Below are 15,412 nucleotides of genomic sequence, written 5' to 3'. Positions count from 1 at the left end.
CTTTTCACACTTTTGTCACATGGAGTGCTGATTTCCACTTGCCAAAATATGATTGCGGGATGATGATTTATCACTGGTATATATTATTTGTAATTAAACCGCTTATATTTTTGTCTCCTCAATCTGCACTTCTGCGTTGTCTGTGCGTGCAAGTCACATGCATCTCGACGCAGGGTGTTTTGATTGACTTCATGATATCTAGTGAGCACACTACAAGCCCTGTGTTCCCCCCCCCCCCCCCTCCCCATCACTTGCTCACAATCACCATATTTCGGTTTCAGTGACTTTTGCCACTTAGCAGCCAGGCACGTCGCTGCCACTCCATATTGGGGTACGCATGAAAACTCACACCGGGCTCGGTCGAATATGTCCTGCATTGTGGCACCGAGCAGTAAACCATGCTGTAAGAATAGGCAGCTAAGTTGCTCCCTAGGGAATGAAACACGTCATCTACAACCCTACAATCAAGCCAGCAAACGAGCTGCGCACCAGCTTCTCAAGCCGGTTAACATTGACATGTGAAAGAGTATGTGTACTGCTCCACATAAATTTTTCATATTTCACTGCAGAATGACAGTACATATGCTAAATTAAGAAAGATATGATTTGGTTTATAGGCGAGGTATTCTGCAATGGAAGTATTATGGCAAACGTTCTTGAACTTAAAGCCGCCTCCATCTGGCAACAATCAACAGCACATACGTTATCGCAGACAAACATGGTGACTGAAAAGGAAACACAGTAGTTTCCATTCATCATAGTCGAGCAGCACAGGCAACTTCGCATCCCTGCCAGAGAAACTTATTGTCAGCAGCCCATTCAAAGACCTCATTTTCTCTTGACACTGTGCCATCTTTCCTGCAAAAATATCCTTGAATTTTGAAGGTTGTTTGCATTTTTTCTTCGCCTCAGTTGCCGTCAAGTCCATCCAATTTGCCAATAAGGAATTGTCGATGGCCACTTAAATGTACATGTACAATAAATGTACATGTTGCAATATAAGATCGTTGGTTCGACGGCATCGAGTCTGGTTGGGAGAAAGTATGTCGAACAAAAGATATAGTGAAGATGGCAAACCAAGATGGATAAGGTTTAAAAAATTTTATAGCTTTTGGCTTCTGTACAGAAGCATTGTTCATATAATAATAGACTCCTTAAGTTTTAACCTATCCTTCTTGATCCGTGTTTTAACTATTTCTTTCGTTGCAATATAAACCGAAATTGCATAGACAGATTGCGAGAAAATGTCCACAGTATGGTCGGCAAGGCAACCCCAAATAAGTGCACATTAATTAAATCCTACAGCGAACAAAGCCCACTGGGCGGAGTCCGCTGAGCAGGGCCACATTAGTACATTGTAGCCACATGTTGGGTCGACTTATGAGAAAAAATGTATGATGGTTTAGGTTTACAGAAGGTATCAAAAATGTGAAGGGAACCACTTCTACACAGAGTTGTCTTGCAAAGGCTGGCTGCGTGAAGTATTCCTCCCTTTTAGTTTATTTCCTTTTCTCAATGCACACAAACAATTCAATTAAGTATTCATAAACCAAACTTATCGGGAACCAACATTCTGGTTCAGATGAGATATGGATGAGAAGGGTAGGGCAGGCACCAGGCAACAATGTTTCCAGGAACTAATGATGTGAAATAAAGACCTCAAATGTGAGCAGAAAGCATGCGGCAAGGGGTGGAGAAAGCGACAGCAACTACAGCAGGCCAGTGGCATTAAAACCTACCACAAACCAAACGTCGTAATATGTCTCGAATATGGAGAAAGAAAATGCCTATAAGCGCTGTTCACATGTGCACATTGGGCAACTGAAAGCAGGAAGACATCAGAGGAGGTTGCTTTGCAAACACAAACTCTTTGCCTGACCTGACATAATACTCCCTCTTAAATTTTATTCTCTCTTCCATGGTCACAACCGCACAAGCAGCATGCTCCAATAGCTGCATCACTGTGGCCGACACATTTACAAGTGTTCTGTGCTGCATCTGCCACACCTGTGTTGGCTGCGTCACATCAACCCAGTCACACAAAGCAGCATAGTAACTGGTTAATTTCTTCAAAATTACATGAGGAGTCATTCTGGCAAATACAATTGAAATGTTTCATCTGCTAATTTAAAAGCCTCACATTGAATCACATTAGCTCGGTAACGCGAAGTAGTCTTCACGATTAGTTCACAAAGTTGCCGCTTAATATTATAGAGTTGCAGTATTGTAAACACCGGCCTGTTTGACTAAAGGTCTGTCGAAAACATTTGTTTCACAGAGTACCAAGCTAATACATAAAGTAAGAACTAACATACTCTGTAGCTACAAGAGTAGTAAATGTAGTTGAAAGAAGGGTTCAGTGCAAAGTCAATGAATTAAAACAATAAGATGACTTTATTGCTTGTCCAATCAATGACAAATTGGTACTATTTCATGACTGCAGCAGAAAAAAGGCAGCATGCAATATCAAACTAAGCGAATGATATGTGGCTGTCAGTACAGGGCAATAAATTAGCCCTTTCTTGTTTCTCACTGAATTATTAATAACAAGGTAATGTCAGTAATCATAACATGTAAAAATGAGTTCCCTTGTCCTATCAGAAACAATGGGAGGAGCATGTAGCCACAGCACCTGACAAAGAAAGGAAATTAAAAGCTTGATTATCATCATGAAGTCACATCCATAATTACTGTTAAAAATGAAAACTAGCACTGTTCAGACAGGAATGCCAAGGCACTTTAACACACAGGTACAAAATAAAGGAACAGAATAAGACTAGAGTGCTTGGCAAGAGATATCTTGGTCTTCAAGGTGTATGTGTTTTTTCTACAATGAAAAAAATTGTTAAATTTAAATGCAATAGTATGAACTCAAATGCAAAATGCGTTTGTGCATCACTAAATGAATATATGACATGATAATGTGCAACCAGTTCTGGAAAGTTCATTAGGCACAGCCTGCAGGTCAACGCATCAATTGCACCAGCTTCTCAAGCCGGTTAACATTGACATGTGGAAGAGCATGTGTACTGCTCCACATAAATTTTTCATATTTTACTGCGGAATGACAGCACATATGCTAAATGAAGAAAGATATGATTTGGTTTATAGGTGAGGTATTCTGCAGTGGAAGTATTACAGCAAACATTTTTGAACTCAAAGCCGCCTCCATCAGGCAACAATCAACAGCACATACGTTATCACAGACAAACATGGTGACTGAAAAGGAAACACAGTAAAGTTTCAGTCTTGCTTCCATTCATCATAGTCGAGCAGCACAGGCAACTTCGCATCCCTTCCACAGAAACTTATTGTCAGCAGCCCATTCAAAGACCTCATTTTCTCTTGACACTGTGCCACCTTTCCTGCAAAAATATCCTTGAATTTTGAAGACAGTTTGCATTTTTTCTTTGCCTCAGTTGCAGTCAAGTCCATCCAATTTGCCAATAAGGAATTGTCGATGGCCACTTCCAATGAAGCCGTATCATCAGTGACAATGGCTGAAAGCTGCCACATCTCTTCTGGGCTTACCTTCAGCTTGCTTGTAGGAGTGGAAATATAGCCCTTGATAATCACAACCTCGGAGCTGTCTGGATGCTTACCATTTTTCAACACAGAGCTAAGTTGTGTGTATGGAAGAGAGGGAAATGACTGTTTGTCTGCATTCCGTTGCTGGGGCTCCTCTTTAAGTGGCTCAATATTTCTGCTTGTGCTTTGAGCAGAAGTGCTTGGATGTGACTCAATGTTTGGTTCATCAGCGTTGTGCTCTTCATCAGAGTTAGCAGCATCCCGTAATGCTCCATCACCTGCCGCTAGCGCTTGGAAGTCGAGCTGCTCACGAAGGAGATCTTCGTCAACATCGTCATCGATACAGTCTGGCCTTTCAGCTTCCGGCTCTAGATTTCCCAGGTTAATCTGGCTCATCAGCACATCATCAGGATCCATGTCTGCCTCATCAGCTCTATCCCACGCATCTAACACCGAGCTGGACATTCGAACTGTTGTCGAATTGCTGTTCGCCACTGGAATAGTAGTCACTCTGCTGTCATTGTGCTGCTGGAAATCATGCCCGGTTCGTGGCGATCCGCTCGTTGTACGAACTCGCTCAGGTCGATCAGATGTTCGGTTATTGCTACTCTGGCGATTACTTATGACGTCGCTATCCGTTTCTGAGCGGTTGGCGGTCTGGTGGCGCGCTGCTCCGTCTAGTACCTGAGCAGGGTCGCGACCTATGACTCGGCAGAGCACTGCCTCTCGACAGTTCTCTTCCAAAAGGGATTCGACCATGCCGCCGAGGATACGGACATTGTCCGCGCGTAGGAACATCACGCCGCGTCGGCATTCAACGGGACCCGTTATCAGTATCTTGATGCCAGGTCGCATGTCGACGCTCATGCATCGCACCGGTTCAAACTCGATAGCCTGCATCCGGCGAGTACCGTCAGTGAGCTCCAGCTTTAGCATTCTCTTCGGCTGCGCCTGCCACGGGAATGGTTTCTCGATCGGATCCGCCTGGACGACGGTGTTGGGGTTCTCGGTGTTCGTGATTTTAAGCAACTGAGAGTACGCCGGCTGGCTGACGTCACGCACACTGTCCACTTGGAGAAAAAATGAACCTTTCAGCATAAGCTTATGAGCAGCGAGTGCACTCTCAGGCAGGCAAGTCATTCCCAGTTCCCATAGATTTGTTAGGAGCAACTGGTAGTAGACTTGCTTGTACACGTCGCCGCCAAATGCCGTTCTTTGCAGAGAAGCGGTGCTTTCCGCTTGAAAATGGCTGGCACAAGCTTGCAGCCAATTTCTATTAACTCTGATATGCTGCTGCGCAAACCTTTCGGCGAGATCGTCCACTTGGCTCATGATGTACTCTTCACAATTCCCGCCAGATCGCCGACGTGTGCTACCCTGTCGTTGCTTTCTATTCCAAACTCTGCCGAAAGTTTTCAGCAATCAACTCATAAAAAGCATCCTCAGTACTTGATATCGAAGCATCAATCACATTTCGTACGAGTACGATGACTGAATAGGCACAGTAATCGCGGTTCGCGCATAGAATACCACAGAACACCTACTGTAGACTCACACTTTTGTTAGTTTCGTACATATATATATATATGCAGCAGCAGCTCGCATCCACACAAGCGCAGGGAAATTTGCACTTTCTTCTTAAAAACCAAATAGTTAACTGTGTCAAGTGCTGTACTAAACGAAGCAGACACCAAAATGCGATCTTTCTGCAAAATTTGAGCAAGAACAGTGCAGCGGTGAGCGCAAAACTTTTTTCTAACACGCCCAGCGAAATATTCAGCACCCTGTATATAAAGGAAGCGAAGGGGGAGAGTTACACGTCAACCGACTTTTAACATAAAAATAAAATGCAATTTTACCAGAAAAATTTAATGAGATAAACACGAGCACATACTACAAATCGAGGCGGCGATTTTATTAGACATGCCGCGCCATCTACAGACGACTGTAGGTAGTCACAGAGGCGGCAGTTTTGACTTCTGTCCCGTCGGCACAACGCGCGACATAGCGCGAGACAAATCTAAGGTGGCTGCGAAAGCAGTGCCGACTGAAACTAGAAATGTCCACATTTTAGACTGTGCGTGAAGGGACTCTTCAGTTGCGCTGGCCTTGCAACTTGGTTCTGGAAGTCGTCGTTGGGATCCTTGTGATCTCCCAGCTGCTCGTCATGTTTGGTAACCGTGTTTACCTAAAATAATAATAATAAAATTAAATAAATGAATAAATAGCAGCCTACAATTATATTCCTCAAAATCGTAAGGTAGAAGCAAAGACTAGCACCACGCACGCTGTAGGCGCTGTAGCTATTACAGTGAACAGCTGTTAATGACGCATTCGGTGCATACCTTGTCCTTGACGCTGACCTTCCGTATATCTCCAGTTCATCTGCACTAGATGTGTACTAGATATCTGCACCGCTCACCCATTCCATTTGACTAACTAGTGCCATTAGTGCTATGTCCCGCACCACGCCATGCCGTTCGGACACGCCGCCAGATGTCAACAAACACGCACGTCGCGGTGCCAGAGAGGCCGTGCGTGTGACCTTGCTCTTCCATAATGCCATTCGCTGTATTTCCGCCACTTAAGTTCTTCCCGGTAGTGCGGAAAGCATATTCAACAGAAAACCATACATATATCGCCGCAAACGTTTATAGTCACCATCACTGCTGCTACGACGTAACAGCTGTTCACTGAATGGTGTAAGCTGAAACTCACGCCGATCTCTGTCTTTAGTCATCACCATCAAAACAATTAAGGTCGTTTCCGTTCTGGGCACGTTGCCTTTATTATTTGTGGGGCCTGCTCCCTCCATCACCATCAAAAAAAAAAAAGAACAGTCACTTTAGCATACGCTAAAGAGGATAGGTGAAAGCCGGCGCGCTCACGAGACATTCATTAAATTACTTGACATTCTCATTCGAATGTGTTGTTACTTATTACTTGCTTTCTCCCACCAAAGGTCGTGGGTTCGAGTACCTCAATTAACACTACATTAATTAACCGTCTTAATTAACTACGGTTTAATTAACACCAACGGCCGTGGCTTCAACTTCCACCAAAGGTCGTGGGTTCGAGTGCCTTAACACCAAAGGTCGTCGATTCAACTCCCACCGATGGGCATGGGTTCGACTAACAATTGTGGCACCATCAATGTCGGTGCCATTGAATTACAGTCCCACCAAAGGTCATGGGTTCGACTCCCCCCCCAAAGATCGTAGGACATAATTAAGTTTATCTTAACTGACACCACAAGTAGGGGGTTCGACTCCCTATGAATTTCGGTGCATCGGATTTTTCGTCCCATGAGCCGTCTAAAGCTTTCGCTCAAGTAGTACGGCCGAGTTCCCTCGCTTGCTGCAGTTATCACACAGTTATGCGCTCTGCAATCAATCTCGTATGCAAAGTTATTGGTAGAAAGATTAGTGTGACCACACGCTCGATGGTCGGTTCTGCATGCAACACGTTTCTACTCGACCCAGTAATGTTCTCAGACTATATATGTTGCTAGGCGGCCCACTATGTAACTGCAGTTTAGAGCGTCTCGATGTCTTCCTCGACAGCCGCTCCGTACGGAGCGGCAGACGATGAAAACATTGAGGCACCCTACTGCAGTTGGCAAACATGGAGGAGACACACGCACGGCGAGCATCGCGAAGCCACAGGCGAAAGTGGAATTATCTTTCAATGAGTCCCGGCTCTCTGGAGGGTGGAGCCTGTACTCATTACATAGCGTCGACTGCTCTGTATACGAACGGGGTTGATCGTCACTCACCCGCAGCGTGTCGAGAACAATTTATTTCTAGCGTTGATTATAATCGCGCGTGCCGCGACGAAAGAATCCACAGCGCTGTCGCAATCCATGCAAAATTTTGATGTAATTGGCGATCTAGTCAGCTGCAGAAGTATATAGTGTCCCTGTACGTGGGAGCATACGTTTCTGTTTGTGCTGGATGTGTGACGTCACAACACTCACGTGACTGGCGGCGCCACCAGCAGCAGACTCGGCGTGGTCCGCATTGTGTCCGGCAGCGGCGGCGACCTCCTTGTTTCGGCAGAACCAGCGGCGGAAGAAGTTGCGGATTGCCGTCAGCCTGTCCATGCCCCAGTTTTTGCCTTGCGGGGCAGACGCGGAGCCCTCGTAGCACAAGACCTGCAGCAGTAGCGCAGGGCGTATGTACTGAGCGCACACCCACCGCGCGCACAAAGAGCGTACACGCCTTCATTTCCTTATAAGCACGAATGGGCGTCGTTCGTACGCAGCTGTACGTATAGTACTATAAATCCGGAAGCGATAGTTTTTGCCTAACAAATTCGTGCACAAACAGTACATGGTTGCAGAGGTAGCGCTAAATTGACACGAGACGAACGAGAGAGACAATATGACGACGTGTCAGTTTAGCGCATATCCCCTGCAACCATGAACAGCTATCAACTCGACCAGTTTAATATTGTGCACAAGCAGTCGTATACTGATTTGTGTGGCTTTCAGCTGGCGCTTACATATATATATATATATATATATATATATATATATATATATATATATATATATATATATATATATGTACTTACCAGGGGCGTAGCCAGGGCTTATGGGGCTTCAGCCTCCCCAGAAATTTTTTTCGTGCTGTCATGTGCCGTCGACTAGAACAACCCCCGGCGCCCGAAATCATGCTGCATTTTATGTCCTTTTGAATGTCCTTTAATAGACATTTCAGCGCGAACATTGCGAAATCGGGCTGGATTTCGCGGTAATGCCCATTCACCAGGAGTCACATATCGTAAAGCAAGGAACCCCATCCGAGCACAGCTTCAAGGGCGTTTTGATGGCGAGCGGGCTCATCGCGGTATCCCGGGGAGGCCGCGGAATCTAGGGAGCGCATAGATTTCAATTGTGAAACTTTATGGGTATAAAGTTCTCATAAGCTTTTGATACGAAAGGTGCATTGACATTTCTAAAGTCATGCTTTACATATTCAATTCCGGAACTTTGCGAGTTTAATGTTGTCATAACCATTTGACGCCAAATGTGCACTTAGTTTTCTAAATTCGTACATCGGACCATACAACGAGACAAGCCAAATCAATACACTATCGGACAAGTTGACAAAGCACGCAGGGAGGTCCGATGAGCCGAAGCGTTGTGGTGGTTCATTTGTGCTGTCATGTCACAGAAAAGAATATCAGCATTCTTTTTCACCTGCGCCAGAACATTCAGATCGAGATACTAAAAGCAGCAAAGGTAACTACGTTCTTATTAATTTCTATACTTTGGCTTTTATACACGAGAACATATTGAGCCTCCTCATTTTTTTTTCCTACCCGAGGGCTGCCGGAACCAGCCAGAGCACATGCGTTTTCTTTTTTTCTTTTTTTGTGTTGCCTCGACCACAGCGCGGCGCACTTCGATGCGCGTTCGTTTTTCTCTGGCCGAGTGGGTTTTCACCTGGCAGAGTTTTGGACGCTTTCTGGCCAGCAGACGAGAAAAAGAAACAATGCATTTTCGATCGCCGCCATCACTGCGGGGACTCGACGGATTGCAACACGTTCGCTTGAGCGCAACCTTTCCAGAAAGTCTTCGTCTCGCCGGTGAAGGATACCGAGCAGTTTGCGCATGGTTATCTGTGGACCAAGCGTCTCACGTTTTCTTCGATATTCCTTCGCTAGCCACATTAGGTGCCCAAAGTAGGCATTCCATTGTGGCCAACATACTTTCCTTGCGTTCTTTCTATTTTTTAGAGCGCAGCTCTTTGGCGTCCGTTCCTGGGTTTCGCGTCGTCGTCGGCGTTGTCGTCGGCCTCGTAACCAGCTCCGCCCCCCTTTCATCCCCCCAGCGCTAGCAGCGACCGACTGATACCGCTGGATGCCGCTGACGCCGCTAGAGAGTCAAGATAACGTGACTGCATAGAACACCGTCGCCGCCATGCAGAAAGAGGAGGAAAGGGTCCCCCCCCCCTGTTCTTGTGTGGCGGGTAGGGTGCTCTTCAGTTGCCGACGCGCCGGTTATTTCACGTAGGCCCCGGCACGTCGACGAATACGTGACCACCTTCCCACGGCTAGACCTGGTTCTTAGCGCTGCGGAAGCGAGGGTATCATATTGTTTGTGTCGGCATCGGCGGCGTTGTCCCTGAAACCAACTCCGCAGCTGGGGTTGACTCACTATCGGCGTCAGCGGCATCAGTCAGTCGCTGCTATCTCTTCCCTCCTCCCTTTATCGTGTTGTCCGCTTGCTGCGCGCGCTTCTGCCCCCATCGTTTGCCGCTGGGTGTACACGCCGCCCCCCTCCCCCCTCTTCCTGCGAGTCTCCGGTTGTCAAAGCGCCGGCTCGAACTTAATTCCTTTCTTCGACTTCACATTCTACCACGGAAAAGCCAATCCGGACAGAAAGCTAGCCGATGAATTTCGTCGGTTGCAGTCCCACAAACTTGACACCATCACCGCCAAGTGCCTCGCCATGACTGAACAGCCGCACTACTTGTTGATCTCCGCTCTTAACGTACGCTCCCTTGCCGCACATGCCAAGGACGTACACCACGATCACATTCTGCGCCATTCCTCTGTACTTTGCTTTGCTGAAACCTGGATGGATCCCGAAGAGCCTCTCGAAATCATAGATTTCCTATACTGCTGTGGTGCTCGCAGAGACCACAACAGAGCGGCGGGAGTCGCTATCTACTTGCGCACAGGTCTCTCTGCAATACCAGTCGAAATGTTTGGCACGTCACATGAAGTTGGCGAACTGTGTGCCGCAAAGTTGCCCAACGGCTTGCTGGTAGTAGCTGCCTACTTCGCCCCTACCGCACTCACGAAAGACGTCGTGCACTTCCTGCAACTCGCATTAACCGTCCATCGATCCACACCGATGTTAGTAGTGGGGGACTTTAATGTTGACATAAAGACAAACAGCAATTTCCTAACACTTATGCGGGAGAACATCCCGTTCCTCTCGCTCGTAACGCGTCCCACGGCTGTGATAACCTCGCGAGGCACTTGTATAGATCTCGTCTTTGAGAATCAAGCATTGGTGTACCAAGTCGAACATATATCAGTCTATTTCTCCGACCACAAAGCTTCCTTCATGACTGTCAAGAACTGTTAGTGGAGTCTTTGTTAAAGGAATACGTGTGAAACATAAAAAAAAAATTCTGTGATAGCGCATACATGTGTTGCTCGATTTCTTTGCCTCAATCTATCGAAAAGGTGAAACAGCTTATTTGCTGCGCTCAAATTTCGCATTAGGAAGTAACGTAATCGTCGGTAATTTTTTTTCTTTTCCGTGCCTTCGCCCCACAAGAGAAGACATTGTTGCGGCGCAGCAACTTCTCCCATGGTGAAAGTTCGATTTTGTTACTTCTTTTGCGTAAAGTAATGGGCCACGGGACGCTTCATCTGCCGGATACTTTTATATTATTGCGATAAAGTTATATGGACACTGCAGGCGCATTCCTGCCGTCGCCATCACCCTAATGTTCCGTATAACATCGTGACCGCGCGCCGCATGCTGTACGTGCGAGTGAAAGCGTACGGGGGGAGTGGGGGGGTCACGGGGGAGCCGACGATGGTGGCTCAGTCTTGTGTGCGCAAGGGCCAAAAGTGAGGAGAAAGCGCGCCGCCTCCTGTCGCGCGCGATACATCGATCAGAGGGAGTGGAGAGAGAGGGGGATGTGATCTGTAAATTTGTGGTTGGGCAACATGTTTATTTGCCTTGTTTGACGCATTATATACAGTGACTTTTTCTTAAATTAGCAGATTTATTAAAGACTTATACACGTGTATATTTAGATATCTTGTAGCGAAGTTTTGTGTATACGTGCAGTGAACTTTGTTTCCAGTGAGACTTTCTTGCCCTTTATGAAGCTGTATCTTCGCATTTGTATATTCCATTCTATCTTCGCCTTTCTAATGTATGAGGGCGAGTCAAATGAAAGTGAGCCAACCCATGCCGCGCAATAATGGTTCGGTTCATTATGTGCGAAGCATGCGCGTAGCACAGAGGCATCTCTCATTTACGAAAGTGACACACAGGTGTGAGGATAACGGTTCTTTAATGCTCTGATACAGTGGGTTGAACATGGTTGCGTGGCATAATAGACCCTCCAAAAATTGAACAGCGTGGTGTCGTGAGGTTTTTGACAGTTGAAGATGCTTCCCAAAAAGAAATTAGTCGCGGTATGGCTGCCGTGTACGCTGAACATTTCATATCATTGGCCACTGTGAAGCGTTGGAGAAAACGGTTCGAAGGAGGACGCGAAAGTTGCAAAGACGATCCAAGACGGCACTAAAGCCATCGTGAAATCACCCCCAACACCATTGCAAAGGCTGATTAGATAAGAACGGAGGATAAGCATCGATTAATTGGCAGGGCGTGTGAATTAACATTAGTCACGGTTCGAGTCACACCGTAATTCATAAACGTCTCGGTTATCGGCTCTTGCGTGCGCAATGGATGCCCAAGATTTTAAACCACCGCGAGAAGACGGAGAGGTTCGGCGCTGCTTTGACTCATCTAATACGGTATCACAATGAGGGTGACGACTGTTTGTCTGCAATTGTGACCGGGAACGAATCATGGTGCCGCTACTACGAGATTGAAAGACGACGACGAAGCTTACGGTGGAAACATTTGAATTCACCTCCGCAAAGAAACCAAAGGCAGTCATTTCTGCCGGAAAGGTGTTCTCTTTTTTTTTTTTTTTTCGATCGTCAGGGGCCATTATTGATCGAATTTGCTAAACCTGGAGAGACTATCAATCGCTTCCGATATTGTGAAACGTCGGATCGGCTGCGTGTCGCAATCAAAAACAAACGACGTGGAAAATTGAGAAATGGGGTCATCTTGCTCCACAACAATGCCCGTTCCCACGTCGGCGATGTGCTTAATACAAAATTGGCAAAGTTCGAGTGGGAAACGCTGCAACATCCATACAGCTCAGACCTGTCGCCTTGCAACTTTTACATTTCGGAGCATTTGAGGAAACAGCTCAAGGGAATTAGATTGGTGTCGGACGACGACGTGAAAAAGTCAGTTACAGACTTTTTGAAACAGCAGCCCAGGGAGTTTAATCACACGGGAATCACGCGAATCGTTAGTCAGTGGGACAAATGTCTAAATGCTCATGGAGACTACTTTTGAATAAAGTACCCCGTTTGTCATACATTCGCATTGGCTCACTTTCATTTGAGTCACCCTCGTAGATTTTGCAGAACTCCTGCTTTTTATATGTGTTCTCTGTTGTGACTATAATTTCGGTGCAATTACTCACAACACACGACCGGTGACAGCTGCTCCTGCGCAACATATTGTAACAAAAGACAGCGTCATTGAGATTTTTCCCTGGTCGTTGCATATATGTACATAAATGTAAACAAGGTTCTTGAATGAGAGATAGAGAGAGATGCAAGTGAGAGGAAGGCAGGGAGGTTAACAAGGTTCCTTTAAAATATTTGTCCTCAACTTGCTCATTTCATGGCCTTTACATTTTTCATATCAGTGGCTGGCTTTAAACTGATATAGTTCTAAAGTTCGTGTGACAGTTTCTTTACTTATTAAATAGACAGAAAACATGGAAGCATTGATATCAGTTCTCTCGGGCACAATTTTTGAGACATGCTAGTATATTCTTTTATATTTAAAAAATTCATATTTTACTTGCCTTGACAGTGCGCACTGCGTAGCATTCAAAAATTCGTTTGCAGCATCTTTGGCAATGTAATGCAGGTATTATTAATGTACTTGATCCCTCGACAAATTCCATAAAGAGGAGGCCAAGCTGGAACATATAAGCCCCCCCGCCCCCCTCCCCAAACGAAATTTCCGGCTACGCCACTGATACTGACCAGACTACAGCTGCTCTGGCACTATGCTGTTGTGCTACTTAGCCCGAGGTCGCGGTTTCGATTGCGGGCTGTGACGGCAGAGCGTATAGAGGCGTAAAGCAAAAACATCTGCGTGCTGCACTTTCGACACACGCAGAAAGGCGAATCCTGAACTCCACTGCACTGTCAGCGGACATTTGGCCTTGGTTCATAATAATAGGGAATTGTATAGCGCAGAGGGAACGAACACAAAAATAAGGACAAGATGACACACAAAGCGCTCTGCGTGTCGTATTTTACTCTTTGTGGTCGTTCCTTCTGCGCTACACAATTCCCGATGATCCTCTGCGTGCGACGCAGAGGATCAACAATAAACAACAAATAAAGTTTATTCCTATCATATCCTATCCTCTGGGTGCGACGCAAAATCCCGCCAACCAAAGTGGCGGGTTCCTTTCCTAAGCACGCTCCGATCCGCGTTAGGAACTACTGCAACGCACACCTCAGTGATTTCGCCGTCAGAGTGCTAGGCTTACCACTCTATTCCAGGCCGTCACATAGGAGGCGTACATAGACGACTCGCTGAAGTTGCGGCTAAACTCGGTCAGCCTGTTCCTGTCGTCCAGGTTCATAGGCGGGCTCTGCGGGGGCTACCATGGGGACGATGAGGCCCGACGCGAGGAGCCACGCATTGCATCGAACCTCTCCGGCTGCCCTGCTGCACACACTGCGCGTGCGACCGCGCCCGGCTCGCCCGGCTCCGCCGACGACGAAAACAAGAAACCGAGCACTCGGTGTCGAGTCCGTGGCGCATACCCACAACGGGGCATCGGCCGCGCGGAGAGAAGTATCAGAGAAAGGCCGTAATTGACAGACAAAAGAACTGTGATTATCGGGAGAGGAGAACCACGTGTACGGTAACTTCTCGGCGGTGGACGGCTCGGCCGCGGTGTTGCAGAGAGGGAGGGGGAAAGAAGAGGACAAATAGAAAAGAGGAGGGGGAGTAATATTAGGGTTCAGTGCCTGACCAATAATTCAGTGCCAGGCTCATTTCCTAAGCATACTCCAATCCACGTTAGACAGATGATGAGAGTTTATGTTTGGCCCTAACGGCCGCGTCTTGATCCTGCATGCAGACTTTGACACCGATCTCTAGTTCCGAGTTTGGGTCCATATATGGACGCTATGCCAACAGTGAAGGATCACTATCAAAGGACTCTGACAGACGGTGCTGGAAGAACATCGCTTCTGTGCTCACAAATAAAAGAGAGAGAGAGTTACAAATTACAATAAAACAACAAGAAAAATATCGCTGATATGAAATAATTACAAGGTAATGTGACAAAAGCAAACGAGAGAAACTGCAGAAGATATCGATAGCTGCATGATATCAAACAAGCTGTAGGTTTCTGCATGAAGCACAGCTGTGCGCTTCTAAATTGTGTTTCTTCTTCTCATTATGCCTTGAGGCGGATCCTTGGAATATACAACTAAGAATGATGGCCAAATATTTTTGTGGAATGCAGCGCAATTAAGCTGCCCTGTTCCTGTGACCAAACCGAACAACGCCAAACGATAAATTCGGAACAGCACCAAATCGAAAATGTGAGGTCACGAAGAGGGAGTTTGAAGATAATTTTGCACGGGAAGGTTCGACGCATATTAGAATTTGGGTGTGGTTTATTCTCTGGTGGGCCAGCATACAAGATTAACGCCCTCGTTCTTCTAGAGCGAGAAGCTCTGTGGATTTGTCTTGGTTTGGCAAAATGTGTTGAAAATTATGTATTATACAAAGAAGGCCCGATTGCCCACACCTGTTTGCAGATTCCGCATTGTCACAGTATGGACCCTACTTAAACAATTGCGAATCTTCATCGAGACGACCCTATAGTTTGTATTTAAGGAAATATCTACGTTCTTTGACGAAACATATGTTCCCGTCTTTAAACTCCGCAGGTTCTTTTTTGTGCAAGCACAATGTTACGTTTCGCCTACAACGCGCGGTAATGCCGGCGCGGATGCAACGGACGCCGGGGCTTTGTTCAAAGCGGCGGACATTTTGGCC

At 46.4% G+C, this 15,412-nt stretch overlaps 1 protein-coding gene across 3 annotated transcripts; it reads right to left on the bottom strand.

The window, feature by feature from the left end:
* Positions 1-2,371: 2,371 nt before the first annotated feature.
* On the bottom strand, positions 2,372-14,124 carry LOC126542875 (recQ-mediated genome instability protein 1-like). 3 transcript variants are annotated; one of them, XM_072286358.1, is made up of 3 exons: positions 13,884-14,124; positions 7,505-7,681; positions 2,372-5,716 (listed from the first exon to the last, which is right to left on the bottom strand). In XM_072286358.1, the coding sequence occupies exon 3, from the start codon at positions 4,858-4,860 to the stop codon at positions 3,244-3,246; it is 1,617 nt and encodes a 538-aa protein (XP_072142459.1). In that variant the 5' UTR covers positions 4,861-5,716; positions 7,505-7,681; positions 13,884-14,124; the 3' UTR covers positions 2,372-3,243. The 3 variants fall into 3 exon arrangements, with proteins under 3 accessions (XP_072142459.1, XP_054933473.2, XP_050045968.1); XM_055077498.2 differs by lacking the exon at positions 13,884-14,124 and adding an exon at positions 13,185-13,319; XM_050190011.3 differs by having other exon boundaries at positions 5,420-5,716; positions 13,884-14,116.
* Positions 14,125-15,412: the final 1,288 nt, after the last annotated feature.

The sequence above is a fragment of the Dermacentor andersoni genome, chromosome 2, assembly GCF_023375885.2.
Source record: "Dermacentor andersoni chromosome 2, qqDerAnde1_hic_scaffold, whole genome shotgun sequence".
In the NCBI taxonomy this organism is placed as follows: domain Eukaryota; kingdom Metazoa; phylum Arthropoda; class Arachnida; order Ixodida; family Ixodidae; genus Dermacentor; species Dermacentor andersoni.
This window is presented reverse-complemented; position numbering and strand designations above follow the sequence as displayed.